The sequence below is a fragment of the Oculina patagonica genome, chromosome 2 (assembly GCF_052425735.1).
Source record: "Oculina patagonica isolate OP01 chromosome 2, crgOcupat, whole genome shotgun sequence".
Lineage (NCBI taxonomy): Eukaryota > Metazoa > Cnidaria > Anthozoa > Scleractinia > Oculinidae > Oculina > Oculina patagonica.
Window position 1 is genome coordinate 29015487 of NC_135759.1, and position 24982 is coordinate 29040468.

The window sequence follows — 24982 nt, forward strand, 5'->3', positions numbered from 1 at the left end:
TCAATGATCTGCCACATTTCATTTCTGAGAACAATACTTGTATTACCAGCCCTTTTGCTTCCAGTCAACAAAGTCAATCTTTTCATCAAATCGTTTGGGTCTGAGTATATCATTGTACCTCCAATCAGTTTTGATTTCCCTGATGATCTATGTTTTGGGATGTTTGATAACATATTGAGATTATTGAATATTTTGATTGCTTTTGATGAATACTTTTTCTTTGGATTAAACCTCTTTGTGATGAGATCAACGAGTGATTTGTCAGCAATGTCTTCATAAACCATTTTACCATCTTTCACGGCTTCGATGACCATTTCATTGATTAATCTTGGTACATTTATGAGTAAACCGCCATACTGTCCATTGTTTATCTTGTAAGCATTCCGCTTCGGCTGTTTGTAAAACCTGATACCATCACCTGATTTTTCCCTCAAATTGATTCCTTTTATAACAGTGAGATATTTTCTCAATATCTCTTGATCTTTCCTTGCGTTATTTTTAATAATCTGATTTGAAGATCGTCTTTTTCCAGAAAGACTAGATATCGCTGATCTGACTTCTTGTTGATCTGGAATATATTCCAAATCAGGATCAAATTTATATTTTTTTATGATATTTTTTTCACCTTCGTTAAAGATATGATCTTTAACAACTTCTTTTTTGGGTACTTCTTCATCTACATCTTCTTCTTCATCTTCTTCAGGTAATATGTCTAAAGTATCAAATTTTGATGGTAAATCACTTAACCAACTTTGAACCCCACTTTGTGAACCAGATGATGAAATTGTTTCATTCAACGCATCAACAGCTGTAATTAATTTTTCTTGTTTTTCATTCAAGTTTTCAATTAATTTATCTTGTTTTTTATCAATGGTTTCTTTCACCTCTTTCTGAGATGTGATAACAGGTTTGAATAATTCTTTGCTTTCAAATTGTCTTGATTGTTTTTCATTCAGTGTGTCTTTTATTTGTTTTCTGATTTGTCTTTTTAAAAGATTATTTGAATAATGCTTCTTCTGATTCTCTCTAAATTTTTCGATATCCATATATAATAGTTTAGATAAATGACAAAATTAATATATCAATTGACATAAATGCTGAAAGACAGATATTTTAATGTACACAATATATATATTGATGAAGATTCCAAACTATGACAACATCAAAAAAGAAACCCAAAAACGAAGCTTAAATAACTTCTTGAATGAAGAATTCAGAATGCTCATTTGTGGTAAAAGCAATTGTGGTAAAACAAACCTTCTTATGCACATATTGAGAAAACCGCTCGTGTTTTATGACAAGATAATATTTTATACTCCGAATAGACATCAAGACAAAATAAAAGATCTCGAATCATTGATGGATGACATATCAAAAAAGGTTGGTTATGATGTGTTAGAGATTAAGAATGCTGATGAAATAATGGATACTCAAGAATATCCCAACAATAACAGAAAAATAGTGGTGTTCGATGATTTGATAAATTGCTGTGACAAAATTCAATCCAAAATAGCGAATCATTTCACTGACGGAAGACATCATAATATAACTCCCATTTATTTGAGTCAAAGTTACTATGATGTGCCTCAGAAAATAAGACTGAACAGTTCACATATGTTATTATATCCACCAGCCACAAAAAACCATTCCAATCTGATCGGCAAAGAAAATAGAATAGATCCCAATTTATTTGACAAACTGATGCCCTTCGAATTTTTGTTCATTGATAAAGAAAAGAAAAGCTGTAAAAAAAATTTTGATGAAATTGTATAATCAATATATATAATGGTAAATAATAAGATCATATTGCGTAAAGCAGAAAAAACAGACAGAATGTGTACCAGAAAGTGAAAAATATTTTAAAACCAAAAATGGCCGAACTATGATGAAATGCATATGCTCTGAATGTAAAAGCTTTAAAACCAAATTTGTCAGTGAGAAAAAGGGGCGAGGAGTTGGTGAAACGATTAACAAAAAGGTCGGGGAAAAAATTCCTGGTTTTCAACAGAGCCAAGACATTGCTAGCTTCATTATGCGTATAACTGGTGGTGATAAGGATTTATTTAAAAAGTATTGGTCGGGAGATATCGTAAAAGGCATAGTAAACCCTCGTAGCGGTATTCAAACAAAGAGTTTTTGGAAGCCAGCAGGTTCGTATGCTAACGAAAATACCGATCCAAAATGCAATTACAGTGAATATAAAAACGGTAAATGGATTAATCATTATTGCGATTAATATCTAATCAATATATATATAATGGTTAAATCGTATTGTGTACGTGAAAAAATACAAACTAATTCAGTTCCTGGTTCTGAAAAATATGTGAGAACAAAAAACAATCGTTTAATGCTCAAATCGGAATGCATTTCTTGTGGTATTACTAAAACTAAATTTGTCAAAAGTCAAAGTGGCGGAGCTCTTGCTCGTTATAAAGGCCCTTCTACTGTTGATAAAATAGCCTATGTAGCATCAAATTTTGTAACTCCATCACCTAGCTTTGCTTCAATGGCAAGAATTTTAGCAGGTCAAACTCTCAAAGGTGTAAAAGACAATGTTGATTACTATAAAAAGGGTAAGGGTTTTGATATCCACAAAGCTATTCTGAAAGTAGCTCCAAAAGAAGGCTTTGTTATACCCGGCCATAAATATACCGGTCCCGGGAATCCTCTTGAAAAACAGGTCAAATGGGATCCAAATACTGGTAAAATACTTAAGATATATCAAAAACCAACTGGTAAAACAGATGCTGTATCGATGCAACATGATGTAGATTACAGCGTCTGTGCAAATAAACCCTCAAAAGATCAAGTAAAGTGCAAAAATGAAGCAGACAGGAAAATGGTTAAATCCTTAGACGCAATACCATGGAAAGACAGGCAATGGGGACATGCTTTGGCTCGAAATATAATAGCTGGTAAATCGAAAGTAGGTATGGGTATAAAAAAAAAGAAGTCAAAAAACGTAAAAAGCCGTCGGGCGAAGAAAACTGGCAAGAAAAATTAGCTGATGAATTACACACGCAAATAAAGAGGAACTTTACTCGACGGCGTGTTATTGTGAATCATATTGACGAAATATGGTGTTCGGATTTGGTCGAAATGCAACAGTTTAGTAAATGGAATAAGGGATATAGATATCTTCTCATGGTACTGGATGTTTTCAGTAAATATGGTTGGATAGTGCCTCTAAAAGACAAAAAAGGTGAAACTGTAACTCAAGCATTCAAAACCATATTCAAAGAGGGACGTAAACCTCAATATCTTTGGACTGATAAAGGGAAAGAGTATTACAATAAAAATATGAAGGAGCTTTTGGAAAAGAATGGTATAACACTATACTCAACCGAAAATGAAGAGAAAAGTAGCGTATGCGAACGATGGAATAGAACAATTAAAACCCGAATGTGGAAACAATTCACTGCTCAAGGTAATACGACGTACATCGATATGCTACCCAAGCTGATAAAACAGTATAATAATACCAAACACTCAAGCATTAAAATGACACCCGTAGAAGCATCGAGGAAAAAGAATGAAGGCTTAGTATATTTCAATTTATACGGTGATATGAAAACATCAAAACAGAAACCGAAATTCAAAATAGGTGATAAGGTTCGAATATCGAAGTATAAAAGAAATATTTTCGATAAAGGGTACACGCCAAACTGGACAGAAGAAATTTTTACCATCGATAAGATACAATACACTAATCCTATTACTTACAAATTGAAAGATCTCAATAATGAAGACATACAAGGAAGTTTTTATGAACCTGAACTGTTAAAAGCAAAACAGGACGTATTCAGAATTGATAAAGTCATTCGGAGGGATTATAAGAAGAAACAAGCTTTAGTGAAGTGGAAAGGATATAATGATGATTTTAATAGTTGGATACCAATGAAGGATCTACAACATATATAAAATTCGTGCTTATTGACTTAGGCATCTTGAATCAATTCTGAGAATAAAAGTTTATTTTATGACAAACGTTTATATAAAAGTTTGTATAAAAGTTTATTGTAATATGATTGGTTAGTTAATATAAACAATAGAACATTCGAATCTATTGTATTGAACCAAATATTATGAAACCATGACAATAATGCAGATGTTTAACCTTGAACTATAAAAAATCAAATAAGCAAAGATCAAAATTTGTATAAAATAATTTTTTGTTTCAAAAATAGACCTGATGAAACTATCAATTTACAATATCGTGATATAACAAAGGATAGAGAGTAATATAAAAAAGAGTATAAGAGCATTTTTTAAATAATGTGATTTTTGAAATAAATTTCAAAAACATCATAAAACAAGGCCCGAAAAGCTTCTTACGAAGCTTTTTTACCCACCAAGGCCTTGTGATTTTTTAACATTCGTCCCATCCCCCTCCTCGATCTTACGATCTGCGGTGCCGGACTCATTAAAATCTGCTTCGCTTGGTTTTCCAGATTCATATTTCAGTTATGATCTCAAGGCTTGTTTAAACGCACTGTATCCAAAATTTTGAAAAAGGTATAAGAGCATATTTATTTATACTAATTGAGCAAATAAAATTTAAAAATTTTATTTGAACATCAGTCTCTATATGACATAAACTAAAGTTTATGTCATATGAGACGGCTACGCTTGGATTCAGTTTTGATTACAGGGTTTGTTTTCAGGATTGATACAGTTTTGATTACAGGGTTTGTTTTCAGGATTGGTTTCCATTTTTGTTTTCCATTTTTGTTTTCCGTATTTGATCCCAACAACGGGAAGTAGTTATGTACTAAATCTCTAAGGCAAAAAATTTTTTGCCTTAGAGTGTAGTACATTACTACTCTAGCACAGCAGCGAGTCAACATATAGCTAAAAAATCGCATTTCTTATTGGGTTCGTATCGCTGCGAACTGCCAGTGAACGAATCAAATCCCACACTATCTACTGAATTTAAAATATTTGCTTAAGGCTTATTCCGTCAGCAAAATGCTAACTTACCTTAAACCTGTGTGGCGTTCAACAGCATCGGGTGGAAAACAACATTTTAGACAAAGCGTCCCTGATAATAACATGTTTATGCGTCGTTTAACAAAAACAATTACGAGGCTTTTAAACCACTTTGAGTTTAGCGCGTCACGGAACACTTTAAGCATTAGTTGGAAAATATATGGATTTAGAACGCGCACAAATGTTAATTAAAAAAACTTTTTCTATGGCTGAAAGCTACTCCTTGACCACGTTTGGCAATTATAGACGAGGTGAATGAATTTTGAAGCTCTTTAAATTTCTCAAACATTGTTATAATTCATGACTTTAACTTACTGATAGAGCATAAAAAACCCTTGTCACGGTTTACGAAGTTTGCGGTCCCCCAAAACAGCGTTATATAGAAATTTGATTTCTAATACTTCAGCATGTAGTTTTACTTGTTATATTCTCGAAACTCAAAATTGGATCTATAGTTGAGTTAGACTTACAACGGGAATATCAAGAAAACGTTTTAACTTTGACATCAAACATTGTTCATTAGAAACCAAGCGTTTGATGGTAGAATATCGGTCAGGCTTTGCGTCCTTTCCGCTGAGTGTAACCACAACAAGAGAAAATAAGGCCGATCTGAGGGTTCATAATATAGGTTCAAAATTAGTGTGCCCTTTTTAGAGGTGATTGCTTGTTAAATGCTTGTTTTTGCAAACCATTGCAAGCCCTAAAAATACTTGATTGTTAAAAACTACAGACATTTGAATACTTCCGAAGAGTCACCAAAACGCGGGAATTTTTAAGAACCGAAGAGAAGTACATAGAGAAGCACGAGGCGCATGGAGTTCCTGTCATACGCGCGCGTTCTTTAGTGTTCTTTCAATTTTCTTGTAAATTTTCTTTTCTTAGTAATCTTTTAAAATTATGTACTAATTTTTATTATATATTTTTAAGGTCTTTTGTCCCCCCCCCCCCCACTTTTTAATTTTTTATTTAATGTCTTGTAGTGATGGGAGTATGCCTCCCTTTGCAAGACCCCCCTCAATGTAGCTGTAGATTCCCAAGTGCTTATATCCCGTAAAGTTACGAAAGTAACGCCCCCTCGGCGCCCCCTGAAAGTAGTGAGCCCCTAAAAGTAGAACATTATCCCGGTGTTATTCTTTCAAATTTTAAAATTAATTTCTCAAGTACCTCAAGCGCTGTTTGAATGAAAACAAGTACACAGAAAACACCTGAATCTGAGGTGATAATGACTCATTGAAATAATCTTTAGACTTGTTATATATGGGCGATCAGTATTTGACAATAGACAACAACGCCCCTTCTTAAAAGCGCTACATTATATACAAGACATTAATTCTGTAGATAAGCATGTACATTTGCATTTTAAAAATTCGCAAGAAACAAAAGAAAAAAAAGGCAACTATGTCGAAAATGGTCCACCTTATTACATGAAATTTTCGCGACACGTTAATTTCGCGATTTTGAGGTGCGCATATTTCGCGACACTTAAATTTCGCGATTTTGTGAAAATTTTATATTTTGATTCACTTTAATTTTGCGTTTTTGAGTAAGACACAATTTCCTTTTTTTTTAAAAACGACTTCATTAATTAACAAAAAAGCAAGGGTGGAACTAAATCTCGGCAATTCTTGGTTTTCATGTTACGTCATAAAATTCTGAAATCAAAATTCACTAGGCCTACTAAATTTTCGTTGTTATTAGACGTAAGATAAACGAAAAATATATATTTTTGCAAATTTCCAGATCGATAGTGTCATTCGTTTTTAAAACAGAGCATTTTGAATATTTAAGTTTTCCGTCATATGTGACATCAAGCTGAGTGCCGTGATAAAGCTGTTTTGTTTGAAAAAATGCCTTTCCTTTCCATTTTCAGCAGATTGAACATTTCAGATATAATAAGTGGTGTTTATGTGAAACTGTACTAGCTCATGAGCCAAAGATTGCCGCTGTTGTAAACAGAATTGAGTTCCAGATGGTTTCTCTGACATCACGGCGGCCATATTTGTGTCCCTCGGCAGGACACAGTTATGGCATCTCCATACTAAGCTTTATAAATTTGCGTGGAAAGGTTCGGAAAATAACTCGCGAACGGTACACCACACAGACCTAAAACTTGGAGAAATTGTTTATCTATTTACCGTCTATAATATTTGAAATTCATAGCTTCTGTAGTTGAATGGTTTCGAATTTATTTTTCGATTGCGTGACAGTGAAAACCAGCAATAGCTACAACAGAGCAGCTAATGTCCTCAAGTAGGTTATGCTTGTACGTGCATGAGTTATTGTTCTTGAGTCAATTGACGACAACGTCCATTTAGATTGGTAATTCCTTCCTTCAGTGGCACTAAACTTATTTTTTCTTAATTATTGACATAATGTGAGTCACTTAATTTTCGCGTCATGTTATGTTCGCGACACTTATTGTTCGCGTCACTTTTATTTCGCGATTTTTTTGGAATCGCGAAATTCGCGAAATTAAAGTGTCGTGAAAATTTCATGTAATAAGGTACATGAAAAACACTACCAAATGTCAACACGAGGCTTTTGTTGAACCAACCAGAAAGACTGAAATACAACAACAACAAAAAGCTCTATTTGCATGACTATAAGTACATACAGTATTGCAAAAGCGTAAGACGAAACTTAAGCGAAACTTATAACAATCATAATTATGTAATAGAAAAAAAGAAAACAATTATGTATGTGTTACATTACTTTCATTCGATAGGAGATTATTTCGAAAAGATAAGCATCTCAAAATGAACTTCATCAGTTGAGTATTTAAATAATAATTATCAGAATTCATTAATTTTTTGGTGGCCTGCATAAGAGGTAATTGTGTTATGTTTGGTATTTGATTCTCTGTTTTTTTGTAAAACTCATCTCTAAAACTACAGTATTTAGTAGAATGGAAAAGTAAGTGAATTTCGTCTTCAATTTGGTTTGATTCACACATAGGGCAGAGTCTATTATGATTATCCCTTGGGATTTGATCATATCTGCCAGTTTCGATCAATAATTTATTATTACCTATTCTAAGTTTCACTAATTCTTTCCTGTTATTTAGTTTTCTTGTAAGATCTTAATAGCAAGAAGGCGTATGTTCGTCCTTAAAAGTGTTCTAAAATTCTAATATAATTTCTAAGAGTTTCGAATAGTTTGTTGCCAGTGTGAAATATTCTTTTGTTGCATAAGACTTACATAGTGTTTAATCTTAGCATAAGTTAAGAAGCTAGGATTAAAATCAGGCAATTTATAATATTCAGACATCCTCATAACATTTGAGTAAAAACCATTTTTGCTGGAATTCTGAAGATCAGATGACATTAAATAGATTTGTTTAACAACTGAGTCATTTTCCTTATTGTGGAGATATAAGGTGTACACTCTTTTTATTTTATAAGAATATTGTTTTTCCAACCAAGGTTGAATATTCTTATTTTTCTGCCATTTTTAGGCTGACAGTATTCTTATGAACATTCTTAGATAATACCGTTTGACATTTCTCAGGTGGTCTTTTTAGCATGTGTTGGGGTATCAATTACAAGTGTTTGGTGTCCAGATCTGTATCGTGTTACATTGTGCACGTGTTCCATCGCTTTTCGTTACAGCCAGCAATGTCAAATTAATGCAGCATTCATTGAACTGTCGTAAACATTGTAAGTTACTCATTGCCTGCTATTTCTCCAGCATGTGCTACAACATTAAGCAGCAGTTAGCTAGTCTAAGACTAGCTGCATATATACACATTCAACTTGAGTTTACTTGGACTGTTCACTGTTTAGCAGACGAAGCCAGTTGTGCAAAGATACTGTCCTTCTGGGAAATCAATACTTCTGGTTTGTCAAACTCTACGAGACGTCCCTTGTCTAGAACAAGCACCTTATCGTAGCTCATGATATTGGTCATACGATGAGCGATGGTCAACACGGTGCAGTCTCTTAGTTGGTCCTTGATGGTGTCATGCAGCAACCTCTCGGTGTCATAATCAACGTTCGCGGTTGCTTCGTCAAAAACAATCACTTTCTTCTTCTGTAGCATGGCTCTAGCCAGGCACAACAACTGTCGCTCACCAACGCTGAAGTTACTTCCGCGCTCAGTCACGTGGGAATTTAGCTTGTCACGAGTGTTCTCGAGGAGTGCACTGATATGAGCTCTCTGGAGTGACCTCCAGATCTCTTCGTCGTCATATTCGTTGAACGGATCTAGGTTCGTGCGAATCGTTCCGGTGAAAAATATAGGGTCTTGCGCGATGGCGGTGAGTGCATTTCTTGCCTCATAAAGATTGAGCTGTGTGAGACAAACGTCTCCGAGAAATATCTTTCCATCGGGCTCGGGCATCCTGAATAAAGACGCTACCAGCGATGATTTTCCTGCTCCAGTTCGTCCAACAATTCCGACCTTTTCTCCGGCCTCTATAATGCAAGATACGTCTTCCAGCGCTTGGGGGGCTTCAGGGTAGTAACGAAGAGAAACATTCTGAAACTGCAATCGTCCCATTTTACTCCATTTTTGTGGGGCGTGATTGGCCAGATCGTAGCCAGGCTCAGGTTCCAGTTCGGAGTAGTTTAGTACACGTTGGGTGGATGTCATCCTTTTTTCCATTCTGGAAAACGCTATCAGCGCCAGAAGAGATTTGGCAACCAGCTGAATGGCGTATGTTATTGAAAGGCCCGTTGCACCTGAGAAATTAAAACAATAATTTTATATCAGGCCACGATCGCGCCCTCGTTGCTTTGAAAGGAAAAATTATTGATTTTGACTTGAATTGTCTAAACCTGTGGGCGTCTGACTTCTATCCCTTAGTGTTCACTAAAATAATAAGAACTAGAATTTTTTAGGGACGAATAGCTAGCAAGTGGTAGTAAGAAATTACCTTTGTTCTGACATAAATAAATTTTCTGGAACCTTCCCACGTAAATGAAAGGGGGATGACTTCATTCGCACAGGCATTGATCATAAAAGATAGAATGATACTAACAGACGGACAAACGGACGAATGGACGTCGGCGGCAGAGCGAGAGAGAGAGCTTATGGGCTTTCCATAATTGCCAGGGAACGTCAACTACCTATATTGTTGCCATGCATGACCGCTCTCTTATTCGAGGTTTGCTTTAGACCACTTACCTGTGTTCTCATGTAGTAAGATGGAGGTGAATATAACGATGACAGAGAAGGAAGCAAGAATGAGATCAACTCTAAGGCCAAACCACATTTGGGTCGCGTTGAATATCATCCACTCTTTTGTGTTGTGATCTTGGTGCCTAAATTAAAAACATGCATGAAAAATAAAATTGGAGAGTGGAAGTGGACTCGGGACAAAAATGAACTGCAGAATTAAAAAAATATAAGGCCTGGTGCTAACACACGAAGAGATATGTCGCAATGAGATGTAGCAAGTGAAAATGTACAATGTGTAAACACACACACAAGAACATTCAGCCGGAACATGTTGCAGCGACACGTCCCATTCCACATAGGAATGTGCCCGTACGACGTCTTCTTTTGTATGTACATGTTATGATTTTGTCCCAGCTACATGTGGGTGGGACATGCCTCTCTAGCATGTCCCATCCGGTGTCAGCAACTTTAGAGATATATTTGACACATGGATGTTACCCCTGACATGGGCTCAAAAGATTTTACCCAGCATCTGTTTAGGATATAATGAGCTGTCTTGGTACCTAGGTTTTTGTAACACGGTAAAAACGTTATAAAAATATATCGTTTTGTTTCCGTCGTTACAAACTGTTCTTTAATTTCTCGATTTGCTTATGATTTTATTTTAAAAGAAGACAAAAAGATAGCAATAAAAGCTACATTTGAAAATAGAGCCAATCTTTTCACGGGATAAGTAGCTACTGTAGAAAGATTAGTCCAACTTGTAATTGTTAAATCATTAAAAGTTAGAAGCTCTTTTCAAAGGCCTTCACCCTCTAAGCCCAGCTTTGTGCTTACCCGCATAATAGTTTAAAGAAGTCCTCCTGCTTGTGGTGAGATCGAATAGTTTCAATCCCTTGAACGGTCTCCACATAATGCGAAAATACAGGACTGGCTGTAATAAGTGAGAGCCGTTTGATTTCCCTGGAGGTCCGGAGGTAGTACCAACACAAGAAATAAAGCAGGAAAACGACTGGCACAGCTGGGATGATGACCCAAAAATTAACAAAACAGACTAGTACAATGGCTATACCAGTAAAAACGAGTCTTGGTAGAACATCAAGGAGGTTACGTGGTAGTCGTTCGTCCATGCAGTCGACATCACTCGAGAAGCGATTCAGAATGCGACCAGTGGGACTGGTGTCGAAAAACCGCACAGGAGCTCTGAGCACTGCGAAGAGCATGCTAAACAAACACAAAACATACGAACAATTGAATGAATTTAAAGAATAAGTAAGTAAATACATAATGTTATTTGGTTATATAGCGGTCAGTTCGAAAAGTATTCTATTCTCAGTGGGCGCTCACCCATTGAGAATAGGGTTGAGAACCATTCAGTAAGATAACTACTCCGTAGAACAAGAACTTGAGAACTATTTATCTACAACGGAACCTTATAACAGTAGACGGAAATTCTACGAACTTTCAACTCATGATCGTGACCAGTGTCTCGACTGTCTTTCTTTTGTGTATGGGCTAGTTACTGTACTAGAAATGTGACGAAGGGCTCAGGGTACAGCACTAGGTATACTGTAAGGGTGTCGACTTTGTTGCAAGAAGTAATAGAATATATATGTGGAGAATGTATATTCCCCACCCTATTTATACGAAACTTTGAACTTCTCAAAGTCAGGAAAAACCCAATCTAAAGTATTGTGATGAAAATAAATGAGTTACTTTTTGTACTTTAGCTAGTTGGAATGCCAGCCTGTTAATGACTTGAATTGCTTTCTAAAAAAATTTACAGTAACAATCACATTAACTTCAGCACCTTTTATGAAGCATCTTTGACGACCTAAGAGCAGCTTGAAATACAACAAAGGCTCTGATAAACTGAAGAACTGCAGACCCTCCAACGATGCCGGAATAAATGTACAGATTTCTAGGTTCCTTTCTTTCATCTTGTGGAAGCTCAGTCCAGTGAGAAAGCCAGACATTCGATATTGCATTGAATGCTACAATTTATAAAAAAATTCAAGGGTGACTTAACTTCACCATAGTAAGTAGAACAAAAAATAGAGAAACGAGAGGAAAATGCAAAAAGAATGCCATGAATTATGAATAAGTAAGGATGGAATCTGGAGGTTGTCTCTTGTTGCCAAAGACTTCCTCAGGTTCCTTACCAGGAATAAAAAAACTGAAAGGAAAAAAGTTAATTTCCTGGTTGTTCTTTACTCGTAAATACGAGGACGGAAAGATAATGGTATAAGCAAAAAGACCTGAAAGTAAAATGGACGCGGTGGTTACAAAAGCAGTGTGCTAATCCTATTGATTAAAACTGGCGCGTGTAAGTCAGCTTCTAAGCCTGGTTTACTGACAGTGCCAAACGTACCTTCTGGAAGAACTACAACAAAAGCCAAAAGAACAAGGAAGGCTACAGAATTCCCGGCACGCAGGTATTTCCAGTAGGTCCTCCACGATACGCCCCCATACTGTCTATCTTCCTTGGTTCCCTTCTCAGCTTCTTTAATGTCTTGATTTTCAGAGGCTGCCACTTCTTCACTATAACCGCTACCATCATCGGAAGTTTCCTCTGCGGCAGTTTTGTCATCGAGGTGTAGGTCTTTTGCACTTGCCAATTCGGTGTAGGATGTTTCCTTTTCGATACAGCCATTGTTCATGACCATAATACGGTCAGTGGCTTGTAAGTAACGCAAGCGATGGGTCACCAGGACAACCAACTTCTCACCCAGTAAGCTGCGCAGACATCTGTCGACAATGTGCGCTCCTACCTTTGCATCGACAGCGCTTAGAGGATCGTCCAGAAGGTAGACGTCAGCATCACTGTAAATAGCTCTTGCAAGACCAACTCTTGCCCGTTGTCCACCACTCAGGGTTATTCCGCGTTCACCGACAAATGAAAGATCGCCCAGCGGAAACCTTTCGAAGTCTTCTCTCAGAGAACAGGCCTCGACAATCTTAGAGAACTTTTCACTGTCATACTTTTCTCCGAACACGATGTTTTCTCTCACTGTTCCAGAAAACAGCCATGGTATTTGTGGAACGTAGGCAGTCTTCGGAGAACTAGAAATGCTTCCTTGACATGTTTCAAGTTCACCAACTATAGCCCTCAAGAGAGACGATTTCCCGGAGCCAATCGAGCCAATTATTCCAACAAACTCCTTGTCTTGAAAAGTGACCGATACGTTATCTAGAAGAAAGGTTCCTCTATGGCCAATCGTGCTTGTAACTTTAGATAACGAGACATATGGACGGAGATCAGCAAAACTTCCTGAAGCTTTAGGTTGCCGTGTTATGGAAGTGACTGATTTGAGTTTTCGATCGTTATCCTTGAAAAGAAAGTTCTCCAGTCTGTCCATCGTCGCAGCAAACTGTGTAGCGCAATAAACTCCTCGATAACAATAATCAGCAAATGATATCTCGACGGTGGCCATCAACAGAATAGTGGTGAAAACAATTTGTGGGGTGAGTGAATGTCCAGTTGCCATGAGTGTCACTAAGGAAATGAATGATGGTAACACTGGACAGGTAGACATAATCGCCATCATACTGGCCAGTACAGCACTTCTGTACCAAACGACTTTCAACTCGTTCCTATAAATAAAACATAATCCAAGATTAATTGCCCACCCTGGCACTTAAGGTAAAATTTCTTTGCCACCGGTAGAATGATAATTTTGTTATATACCGAACCAGTAAATAGTCAGGAAAGAGAACAGAGGGGACTTAATGCAGACGAACAGTTGGTTTCCCAGTGCCCCTCGCACTCGAGAGGCACTAAAATTTGCTGCAATTTATCTGTATAACTTGACTCCTCAATTTAAACCAGATTGAATTAATGGAATAAATCCCAACAACAAGGGATCTTTTTGATGAAAAAATGAGTTTCAACGATCGCGGGACTTGATGTAGCCCTCGCGTAAACTCTTGTCACTGGTGATTAAGTTAGTTGATAAACGGTTTCCATCGTTAGTCTTGCTTTCAACGGGTAGTAATAAACGCCTGAATTAAATTTGGACCATTGAGAAGTACTTTCACTTTTGGAGGGGAGGTATTCCTATTTGTGGGCTAAATAGGTATATGCCGCGGGATAGGTTATGGTTTTTGAGGTTCTCAGTCCTTAACAAGGGTATCGGTTTTGCCCATTCTGGCATTGTGATCCTTAAATAGAGTTCCTTTCCGTTGATTAGCTAAAGTTAGAGTGTATAAACGTCCAACTAAACGAAAAATATATGCTCTGAACTGAACTACCTGTTTAACGTACCATGCTTTAAATCAAAGAAATAAGAAAGATGCGTTCCAAAAAAACTCAGACTCATCGTTCTACTCTAAGAACTCTAGGGCGTCAATTTTTGGGTTTGGGCCTAAAAACTAAACTAAATAGCACTGCATACCTCCTAACTTTGCCAATAGAAGCCAAAAAGTGCTTTTCCCAGGTGCTCATTTTAACCAATCGCACGGCATTGATGGTGTTTTCAATCTGCGTGAGACGTGCTGCCGTCAATTTCGAAGTTTCTTTTCTAAGTCTTTTAAGGGGCTTGTAGGTAACCCAGAGGTAGAAGGCAATCAGTAGTAGATATAGAATTCCCGTTAAAGCTGCGGCACCGACTAACCACCAGAGGAAAATGGACAAAACAACCATTTCGACAGGAGCGATAAACACGTAGGGAAAACGTTTGACAAAAGTATATATCGGCTTCAGATCCTTGGAACTCAAGCTAACCACCTTCCCGGTTCCAATCTTGTTTAGTGATTGTTGAGTCGCGTTCAAGATCTGTGAAGAGAAAGCCAAACTAATGTTAAGGAAAACTTATTAAAGGCACCCGCATGTTAAGAACAAAAAGAGACTTAACGAAGAATTATGTAAGTTTCGGGTTTTTCAGTTCTCGATGTTTTAATTGTTGCAATTTTGTTGCATGAATTTCTGTAAATTCATCCCATAAAAAGGACGTAAAACCTATAAGAGACGGCTGGGCATGAATATGCTAGCAATTATGATTGATTTTTGGTGTCCTGAGAAAAACAGCCTAGATGTTTGTATATATATGACAGTACCATTTTGCATTCTTCAAGTTCTCATAAATGACCTAAAGATCCTCAAAGGAGTAATTTATCATTATTTTAAACGGGGAAAAGATAATAAGTTTCAAGGAATCTTCGTGAGATTTTCAACATTTTGATTAAAAATGTATAACATTTTCACACGTTTATTTATATATGCGACTTGAAATTGAATTTTACCTTTTGATACACGATTCCACGAAGCGATGATCTCAATTTAGCTGCAATGACGTTTGCCACATATCCGCAGTGACTCTTAAAAAATGGTTGTAGAAAAAGAGTGAAAGATATACCAGTCGCCAACACCAAGCTCCACGGTGTTACACCTTCAGGGTAATTCTTCAGATTCCATAAAAGAAGACTCATCAAGACTGGTTGAACAAATCTGCAAATTGAATATCCCAGCATGGTACAAACGAACGTTGCATAATCCAGAGGACTTATCACTCGCAAAAGACAGCGCCAAAGCCTTTTCTTTTTTTCTTTGTCTTCAGTAAGGGACTGGGCATTTAGTGCAGCTTGCAGCTTCACTGTGAGGTCAGCAGTATCCTCTTGGCCAACAGCTGTCAATGAAACGTCATTTTCCTCCAGTGGGCGGGAATATCCAAGTTTCATTGTCGGTGATAGCCATGAGAACGTCAAGTGGGACAAAAAGCTAGGCTTTCTTGTGCTGTCTTCGTCGCTCTCTTTGCTTTGAGATAATGGGCTGTAAGAATGTTTCTCCATGCTCTCTGAAGAGGGAAAAGGTTAAAAGAAGTTAACTTGCCTGCCTGCTACAGGCAGGAATAAACTAAATGTCTTTCCTATAATCCTTTTTAACCCGAAAGAGACATTGTGATACGTATTGAGATATTTAACCGCTTCATCGTATGTTTGCACATATTCAGCCCAATACGAAAACAAGTTGACCGAATAACGTTAAATCAGGGATGCGAATTAAAATGATTTAGCACTTACACTTTTTTTTATTTATGAGAACCTTTTTTAAAAAAAAAGTTGAGGTTGAAAAAAGGCCAAAATTTAAGAACATCCTAAGAACGTGCCCAAGGCTGAAATCTGGTTAACGAATTTTATTTTGCCTATCTGTTGTAAGTGACAAAAATATGTATGAAATGAATGCATCTTTATTCAAATCCTGACCAGTAGTTAACCAACATTATCACCACTCATTGGCGACGTGAACATGCACATTTCGGTGGGGAATGAATTTACTGCAATACCACTACTTTGTTTAAAAACTAAGAACATTTTAAGAACATTTAAGGTTCAAATCTTCGAAAACGTTAAGAGCATTCAGCCTTGGCTGAATAAGGCTAAATGCTCTTAATTCGAAAATGATGCTCTAAGACGTTCTTATATATATGTAAAAAAGAGCTACATTCGGTCAACTTAAAAAAGCGTCCTTGAAAGAACACAATTCACGAAGTACCACTCTCAGTTATCCTTGTTAGGGAAGTGGTCATAACAAGTGCACTCGATGAGGACCCACCTGTAGGGGTTGGGGGGTTATGCAAGATACCACCTGTCTGATTAGTCAAATGGACAAAATTTATTGGCTTCAAAATGCGAGTTAAGACTTTCATATTAGGTGTGCATGAAGCTTGCATTGCTGGAGAAATAGCACAAGGATGTTTGAATCTTTTTCTTAGTTTCTACTCCTGATAGAGTGGGGGCTATACAAACAAGACACCATCTTTTAAGGTGGGGAAGGGGTGTTGGGGGTACATGAAGAGACCACCAGTCTTTTTGCAGAATGGTGGGTCCTGTCTGAGTACATAAGTTTTGACCATTTCCCTTAGCAGTGAATAAAAAGTACTTGAGCAAATAAACCAAAAGCATCGCCCCCGGATATGCACCCTCGAATGGAGACATAATGGCAATTGATGGTCGAAAATTGGCTCACATACTGGGCTCCAAAAATTGACGTCGAGTAATCACAAACCCTATAAAACATTGACATCAAAATGCACGAGAAAGTTAAACCTCAATTGTCTTTTATCCGCTGGATTAGCGTTAATCCTGAATTGGCTTTTTGTATAACACTCACACACAGCATCATAAACTGTTTACTCCATATATGCGAAGTAGAGCTCTTTCCCGGTGTAACTTAGGATACTTCAGTGATCTCTAGTTTGCTAATTACATGTTACGCTGAAAGCGGGAATGAAATCATGAGGAGAATTTAATATACAGTGCACACACGTGAGACACGTTATGGTTCAGTTGTGATGATGTTTTGTTTTGGCAAGGACGAACCTTCAAAACAAGAGTCAGTTTTATAATTATGCAATTTCCGCATGATTATATGTGTAATATATTGGTCAGCGGTATTGTACGCATGCTCAATAAAGGGCGGACCTGGTTCTTGTATGGCCGCCATATTGAAATTAAATGTAGTGTTTTGTTGGCGTGTGTTTTCAACTGGCCTAAGGGACGGACCATTAGAAAAGTGATGGGGGAGGGGTGGGGAATTTTAGGCTTGCACGAATTTTTTTTCTGTCCATTTCTGTCCATTTTCCGAATTTTTTTTTTTTTTTTTTTTTAGACAAAAGTTTTTTTCTTCAGACAAATGCCATGTTTTGTTACTTTATACCATAAAAATGCTGTTGTTCATTGACTTCATCCTTAAGGGACTGTCGATAAGTACCAAGGGGGGGGGGGGGAGGGGGGGGGGGGTGGTCAGAGAGCGGTGCAATTGGAAAAAGTGGAGACCCACCCCTTCCTTCTAGCTCAAAACACTCACTCCTGGGCGGGGGTTAGAAATTACATGATCCAACCCGGGGATCCACCCCTTTCTACAAAAATAGTTACCGGCAATAAGGAAAAAGTCTGTTTGATTGCCTGTAATGGATTAGAGGTTTTTGAATGGATATCAGCTTTTAAAGTGCGATCCCAATCATACGCCACCATAGTTGTCCCTAATGGACACTGTAATTCTGTGACGAGCTTAGGCCTTCGAAAAAAAATATGCAAATTAGCTTAGCGGAGATTGAATCTCCGCTAAGGTAATTAAGATTGGTAACATAAGAACGTAGTTAGCACGTTGAACTACCGCAACGTACAGTGAATAACAGTCATAAAAGTCGCGGCTTCTCTGTAGAGAAAGAAAAAAAAAAGATATTAACTGGAGTACGGGGTTGCCTAACAAGAAAACAGCAAACATCGAGGCAAGTAAGACAGAATAATCATTTAGCGCGAGGTTAATATTCTGCCCACAGATAACAAGAGCTCAGTAAAGAACTCACCACCTACTAAGTAAGACAATAATTTAGCGCGAAGTTAATATTCTGCCCACAGATAACAAGAGCTCAGTAAAGAACTCACTACCCAAGTAAGACAGAATCATTTAGCGCGAGGTTATATTCTGCTCACAGATAACAAGAGCTCAGTAAAGAACTCACTACCCAAGTAAGACAGAATCATTTAGCGCGAGGTTATATTCTGCCCACAGATAACAAGAGCTCAGTAAAGAACTCACTACCCAAGTAAGACAGAATCATTTAGCGCGAGGTTATATTCTGCCCACAGATAACAAGAGCTCAGTAAAGAACTCACCACCTAAGTAAGGCAGAAAAAAATTAGCGCGAGGTCAGTAAAGCGAAATAAGTCAGCGCGCGATTAGCAAGTTGATTATTATAGCAGTGCTTGTCATAAGCGATCATTGTGAAACTGAAAACCCAAGTTAAATTTTATATTCCAAAAATAAAAAAAATTAAAACTTACCATTGTGCGGTGTTTGTCTTGCTTCTATCTTGGATGAACGGCGGGCCGCGCTGTTTGCCAATTGCGTTACCTTATTATTTCCCGCCAGAATAAATTAACCCGGTAACAGTAATCATTTAGACGAAAATGCCGAATCTCTTTTCGTTTATTAGGCGAAACCCTTGCAAAATCTTACAGGGCTTTCCTGTTTCGCATTCATTCACACGAGTTTTGCAGTGTAGCGAGGAACATGTAGCAAAAAATGAAATAAAAACATGTCTTAAATTGGTAACAATGCTACTCAATTCATGTCGTGAAGACTAGCTACAACAATAGACTCCTTGAAAGCCCCGATCTTCACACATTCAACTTGTTTCCGCGTGCAGAATTACTGTTGATCTCGCTCTTACCGATATCATTTTCGTCGACTCGCTTTTACATTTATAACTTACCAAAGGCGACTCATACTTGCGGCTGTCCGTCGGATATCCAATGTCGTATAGCTGATACAAAAACACCAAAACGCCGCCTCAAACTTGACCGTGTTGCCAAGAAAACTTATGAAACAGGACTGAATCATTTAAGGTCGCAAACAATACCGATATCGACAGTCTAGCAAAGAATATTATTAAAGAAGATACACCAGCACGTTTCGAAACCGCAAAAGCAGAAACTGCGTGACACAAGAAACATCACGTACACATAGCCAGGACCGGTTTCATTTCACATTTCCTGGCATGCGGTGACAAGTTATGTACAAGATTAAAAGACCTCCTGGACAGAATTTTTTTAGGGCTAAGCTTGTCATTAGTTTCTTACACATCTTCTTTCGTTTCTTAACACACCAAAGCAGGATGAATTTCTCAATCACTTCGTATAATAGATTTGTGTTTTTCATATATTTCTGTGAAAAGTCCGTGGGAAAACTTAGACATAAACATATGCAAAAACTAAAACTATACGTAATAGGAATTCATAAATAATTACTGCAGAAATCCTATTTGACCGGAATCGACAACATAAACTAAGACCACTGTATATCGTACCATTCATTTTTGCAATCTGTTTGAGAAATGAGTTAACTAGTAAGCAATCTACGCAGGCTAGAGAGTCTAGAGAGAGACGAGCTAAAGGAATGTTATGATCACAATCCATTTACGGGGGATGTGGGGGCATACTCCCTCAGAAAATTTTGAAATTTCTAGGCTCGGAAATGCTATTTTCAGCGTTCTCCACCATATATTTCGTCGAAAAATAGATCTCATCAAGTGTTAAATGATGGCAGGTATTTTCAGGTATTAATAAGACCTTTCCTTCTGCACGAATTTTTTTTTCTTTGCCTTCCCCTTTGCACGATTTTTTTTTCTTGCCATTTTGGCTTTGCATGAATTTTTTTTTTGTTTTTTCCCCACCCCCCCCCACATCACTTTTCTAATGGTCCGTCCCTAATCAGCCGTATAAGAGACCATCCAAAGGTTTCTCGATATTTAACACTGGCGACGAGACAGGATTGACTAACTAACAAAGAATGGCGGCAGTTAACATCGAAATTCAAGGAGTAGCTCCGTTCGATTGCAAAGAAAATTCGTCTGCATTGGGACCACGTTGGAAGAAATGGCTTCAATCGTTTTTATACTTTCTTGTGGCCAAAGGAGTGGTGAACGATGCTTAAAAGAAGGCTTTGCTACTTCACACCGTGGGAATAGAGGTTCAGGAGTTGCACGAAACACTGAGAGACCCAGGCCCGAGTGTGGAATTTGAAAAAGATTACGGCTACTGATTTCGAGAAAACGGTACGTACTCTGAACGCGTATTTTGTCACCAAGCTTAATGAACCGTACGAGCGACATGTATTTAGAAGCATGGCTCAACAGGACGGAGAAACAGTTGGTCAATTCATAGCAAGGCTTAGAGAGCAAGCACAGAATTGTTATTTCACGAGCCCGGACATTGACATCAGCGATCAAGTTACTGACAAATGTCGATCGTCGGAATTAAGGCGGAAATTGCTGGCAAAGGAAAATCGTACTCTTGAGAAAGTGCAAGAAGTAGCTCGATCAATGGAAGCTGTTGACGTTCAAGCTAAGAAAATGGGAGCACAGGATTCTACATTTTCAACAGAGGAATTACTGGGAGTGAATAAATTTGTTGTAACACACCTCCAAAGCCTCCCAAGCAGCCAAAAGGGAACAAAAGGCAGGGAAGATGCTACCGATGTGGTCAAGAGGGACGTTTAGCAAGGATAAATGTTGTCCAGCACGTCAAAGTGTGTGTGTGAAGTGTAAGAAAGTGGGTAATTATGCAAGTGTATGCAAGACCAACCCTGGCAGCCATTCAGCATCTGGAAACAAGTCAAGTGGTAGAAAGGGTAAATTTGGAGAGACAAAGTTTGTTGAAGAAGTGGTTGACGAGGACACAGATGATAACCAAGTTCTGGGCATTTTTACAGCGAAGGATTCTGGTAAGGTTGGACGTACCCCGATTCATCTGTCAGTTATGTTAGATCAGAAGAGTTGCAAAATGCAATTGGATACTGGAGCCACAGTGTCTATCTTGCCTAAGGCCCTGTATGATCAGCAGTTTAATCAGTGGCCATTGCGTAGTACCAAGATTAAGTTAAAGGCTTACAATGGTGTCCGAATTCCTGTCTGTGGTGAAGTTCATTTGCCTGTGGTTTATGATCAGCGGGAACTGGTGCTACTTTTGATTGTTGTTGATGGCGTTGGTTCCCCATTGCTTGGTAGAAATTGGTTGGAGCAACTCAAGTTGAATTGGAGCAGTATCTTTCATGTGAGCAAAGCTGAAACTCTGTCTGATGTGTTGAATCGACACAAAAATGTTTTTGACAAGGGACTGGGAACCATCAAAGGGTTCAAGGCAGATATAAAGTTGCAAAATGGTGCAAAGCCGGTGTTTTGCAAAGCCAGAACAGTTCCCTATGCACTTCGCCAAAAAGTAGAAGAAGAATTGGATCGTTTGGAGAGTCTAAGAGTGGTTAAGAAGGTAGAACGTAGTGACTGGGCGTGTCCAATTGTCTGTGTGCCCAAGAAAGATGGAAGTATTCGCATCTGCGGTGACGTCAAGGTCTCAACTTAACCAGGTCCTTCTGGGCAAGCCTTACCCGTTGCCAGACACAGAACATATATTTGCCACATTAGGAAGTGGAACTGTGTTCAGCAAGATTGATTTGTCAAATGCGTATCAACAGATGGAATTGAACCCAGAGAGCCAACACTACCTCACTGTGAACACTCACAAAGGACTGTATGCCTATCAGCGTTTGACCTGTTTCCCAAAATCCAGTCATAGCGTAAATTGCATTCAATCGTGGCGTATTTATTTCCGTGTCACTAGTATAAGCTGTACGTGTTATTGCAGGTACATTACGATATTTCTAAAACAAATTGTAACAAAGTGCATTTCAAAGAACTACAAAATCAAAGATAATGTCTTACGATAGGTCAACACGCGAGGTAGTCAAATTATATATGCGTTCCCGTACTCATACGAATTTCATGCATTCGTAGTTTTATTACTTTTTTTCGCGTGGATGATCATAAGTGCTTTATGAACAGCTTTTTGCGACCAAATTACTATTCTTCTTAATACTTTATGAATATATTTATTTATCTTGGGTTTCTTTCCTTTTGCATAGATAGTTACAATATTCTTAGTTGTAAATAACAGCTTTTTACCATAGAAGAAACTTTGTTTGGAGAGCGGACATTCAAACTGGGTCCGGCGAAATCACGGAATGGATGAATTAGTCAGCCATGTCAGCGCGTCTTCATGCCTCATTCAACACAAGCCTTTCTAAAAGAAGGCGCGTTAGGCTCACACAAATCTGACCATTTCCAAAAAATGTGGCAATATTTAAGTTTATGTTTTTAAATTGCAGTTAAAACAACTTCGCTTTATCAAAAAGTGTTTATGTGCGCAGACGTGTTGTACAGATTTTAAAATATTTTCAGCTTGTAGTTAAAGTATTTTTACTTATGATCACGAGCCATAACCCTTTTTGTGTTAAGCTATAGGTTAATAACTTTATTTGGCTTTATTTACCTTTTTTTGAGCGTGTGATACTTAATAGAACTTTAATAGAACTTGTAACGTTGGAAGCAGTAAAAGAAAAAAAAAGATATCGTAACTTTCGTATTTCACACATAACGTAAATTGAAGAGTTTTAGTGATATCTAACACAACAGCGAATCAACATATAGCTATAGAATCGCATTTCTTATGGACGCCCGGGTTCGTATCGCTGCGAACTGCCAGAAACGAATCAAAGGTCCCACATTATCTACTGAATCTAAAATATTTGCTTAAGGCTTATTCCGTCAACAACTTACCTGTGCGGCGGTCAACAGCATACACGGGTGAAAAACAGCATTTTAGACAAAGCGTCCCTGATAATAACATAAAATATTGGTCGAGTGAAGCATATTTATGCGTCATTTAACAAAAACAATTCCGAGGCTCTTACACCACTTGGAGTTTAGCGCGTCACGGCACACTTTAAGCATCAGTTGGAAATAATATGGATTTAGAACGCGCACAAATGTTAAAAAACTTTCTCTATGGCTAAAAACTACTCTTCGACTACGTGTGGCAATTATAGACGAGGTGAATGTACTTTGAGGCTCTTTAAATGTCTCAAACACTGTTATTATTTATGACTTTTACTTACTGATAGAGCACAAAAGACCTTGTTACGGTTTACGAAGCTTGAGGTCCCCCAAAACAGCGTCCATATAGAAATTTGATTTCAAATACTTCAGACTGTAGTTTTACTGGTTATATTTTCCAAACTCAAAATTGCATTTATGGTGGAGTTAGACTTGCACCGGGAACATCAAGAAAATTTTAAAACTTTAACATCAAACATTGGTCATTAGAAACCAAGCGTGAGATGGCAGAATATCGGTCAGGCTTCGCGTCCTTTCACTCAGTGTAACCACAACAACAGATACCGGATATAAGGCCGATCTTAGTGTCAGTTAGGTTCATAATTAGTGTGCCCTTTTTAGAGGTGATTGCTTGTTATATGCTTGTTTTTGAAAACAATTGTAAACCATAAGAATACTTGAATGTTAAAAACTACAGACATTTGAATACTTCCGACGAGTCACCGATAAAAAAGACGTGTTCTAAAGTAAAACTAAACGCAGGAATTTTTAAGAACACGAGAGAGGTGCATAAAGAAGCAAGAGGCGCATGGAGTTTCTGTCGTACGCGCGCGTTCTCTAGTGTTCTTTAAATTTTCTTGTAAATTTTCTTTTCTAAGTAATCTTCTAAAATTATGTACATTTTTTATTATACATTTTTAAGGTCTTTTGTCCCCCCCCCCCCCACTTTTTTATTTTTTTTATTTAATGTCTGGTAGTGATGGGACTATGCCTCCCTTTGCAAGACCCCCCTCAATGTAGCTGTAGATTCCAAGTGCTTATATCCCGTAAAGCCTCAGAAGTTGTTATTTAAGTTCATAGTTGTCAGTTATTTCCCGCAAATCAAAATAAATGAAGAGAAGTTAAATTATACTAGCTCAGGGTGAAAATATCAATTTTAACTTTTTTTTCTTTCTGTTTGTTTTAGAAATATATTTCGCATTTAACATCATTGTATTTAGTTTTAAAATGATGTTTTCGCATCTTGTAGTGAATGGCGTAAAATGTTCCCAATCTACCTTACACACCTTTTATGTAAGGCAACTTAGACAATTAAAATGATTTAATCTTACATCGAGTACGTTTTGCCGCGTTTGAACAACAAACCCGAAAGTTTGCTGTCAAAGTGGGAATTTTTTGAATAACATATGTTGACAGCTTGCACTGAATAAACCTCAGTAATAGCTTGAAAAGGGTTGACATAAATTAATCGAAGACGGTTTGATAAGTCTACCAGCATTTTTTTCTTGTATTCATGTTTTTCGCCTTAATCGTCTCTACTGCTAATCTTCCTTGTTTCGTTTTGGTTTACTTCTTTGTTATTTCTTTTATAATTTATCCCCAAGTTTATGTAATTTTGATGTTCCTTTCCACATGAAGGTACTGTCCTACGATCCATGCGCAGGCGTGCGTGCAAAAAAATCTTATAAGTCAAGGCAGAGCTGTTG

The 24982-nt window shown here is 37.6% G+C and overlaps 2 protein-coding genes across 2 annotated transcripts in view; both read right to left on the reverse strand.

Moving 5' to 3' along the window:
- Positions 1-4997, reverse strand: part of LOC144643973 (ATP-binding cassette sub-family C member 4-like) — a 30689-nt gene extending 25692 nt beyond the window's left edge. The window contains exon 1 of the mRNA XM_078503372.1: positions 4981-4997. The gene's annotated coding sequence lies outside the window, so the exon portion shown is untranslated. The remainder of the gene's footprint in view (positions 1-4980) is intronic.
- Positions 4998-7202: 2205 nt separating this feature from the next.
- Positions 7203-20236, reverse strand: LOC144643972 (ATP-binding cassette sub-family C member 4-like). The gene is made up of 8 exons (XM_078503371.1): positions 19323-20236; positions 15349-15899; positions 14502-14881; positions 12479-13701; positions 11918-12101; positions 10945-11331; positions 10114-10250; positions 7203-9668 (listed from the first exon to the last, which is right to left on the reverse strand). Exons 2-8 carry the CDS (start codon positions 15892-15894, stop codon positions 8761-8763), a joined length of 3765 nt encoding a protein of 1254 aa, XP_078359497.1. The 5' UTR covers positions 15895-15899; positions 19323-20236; the 3' UTR covers positions 7203-8760.
- Positions 20237-24982: the final 4746 nt, after the last annotated feature.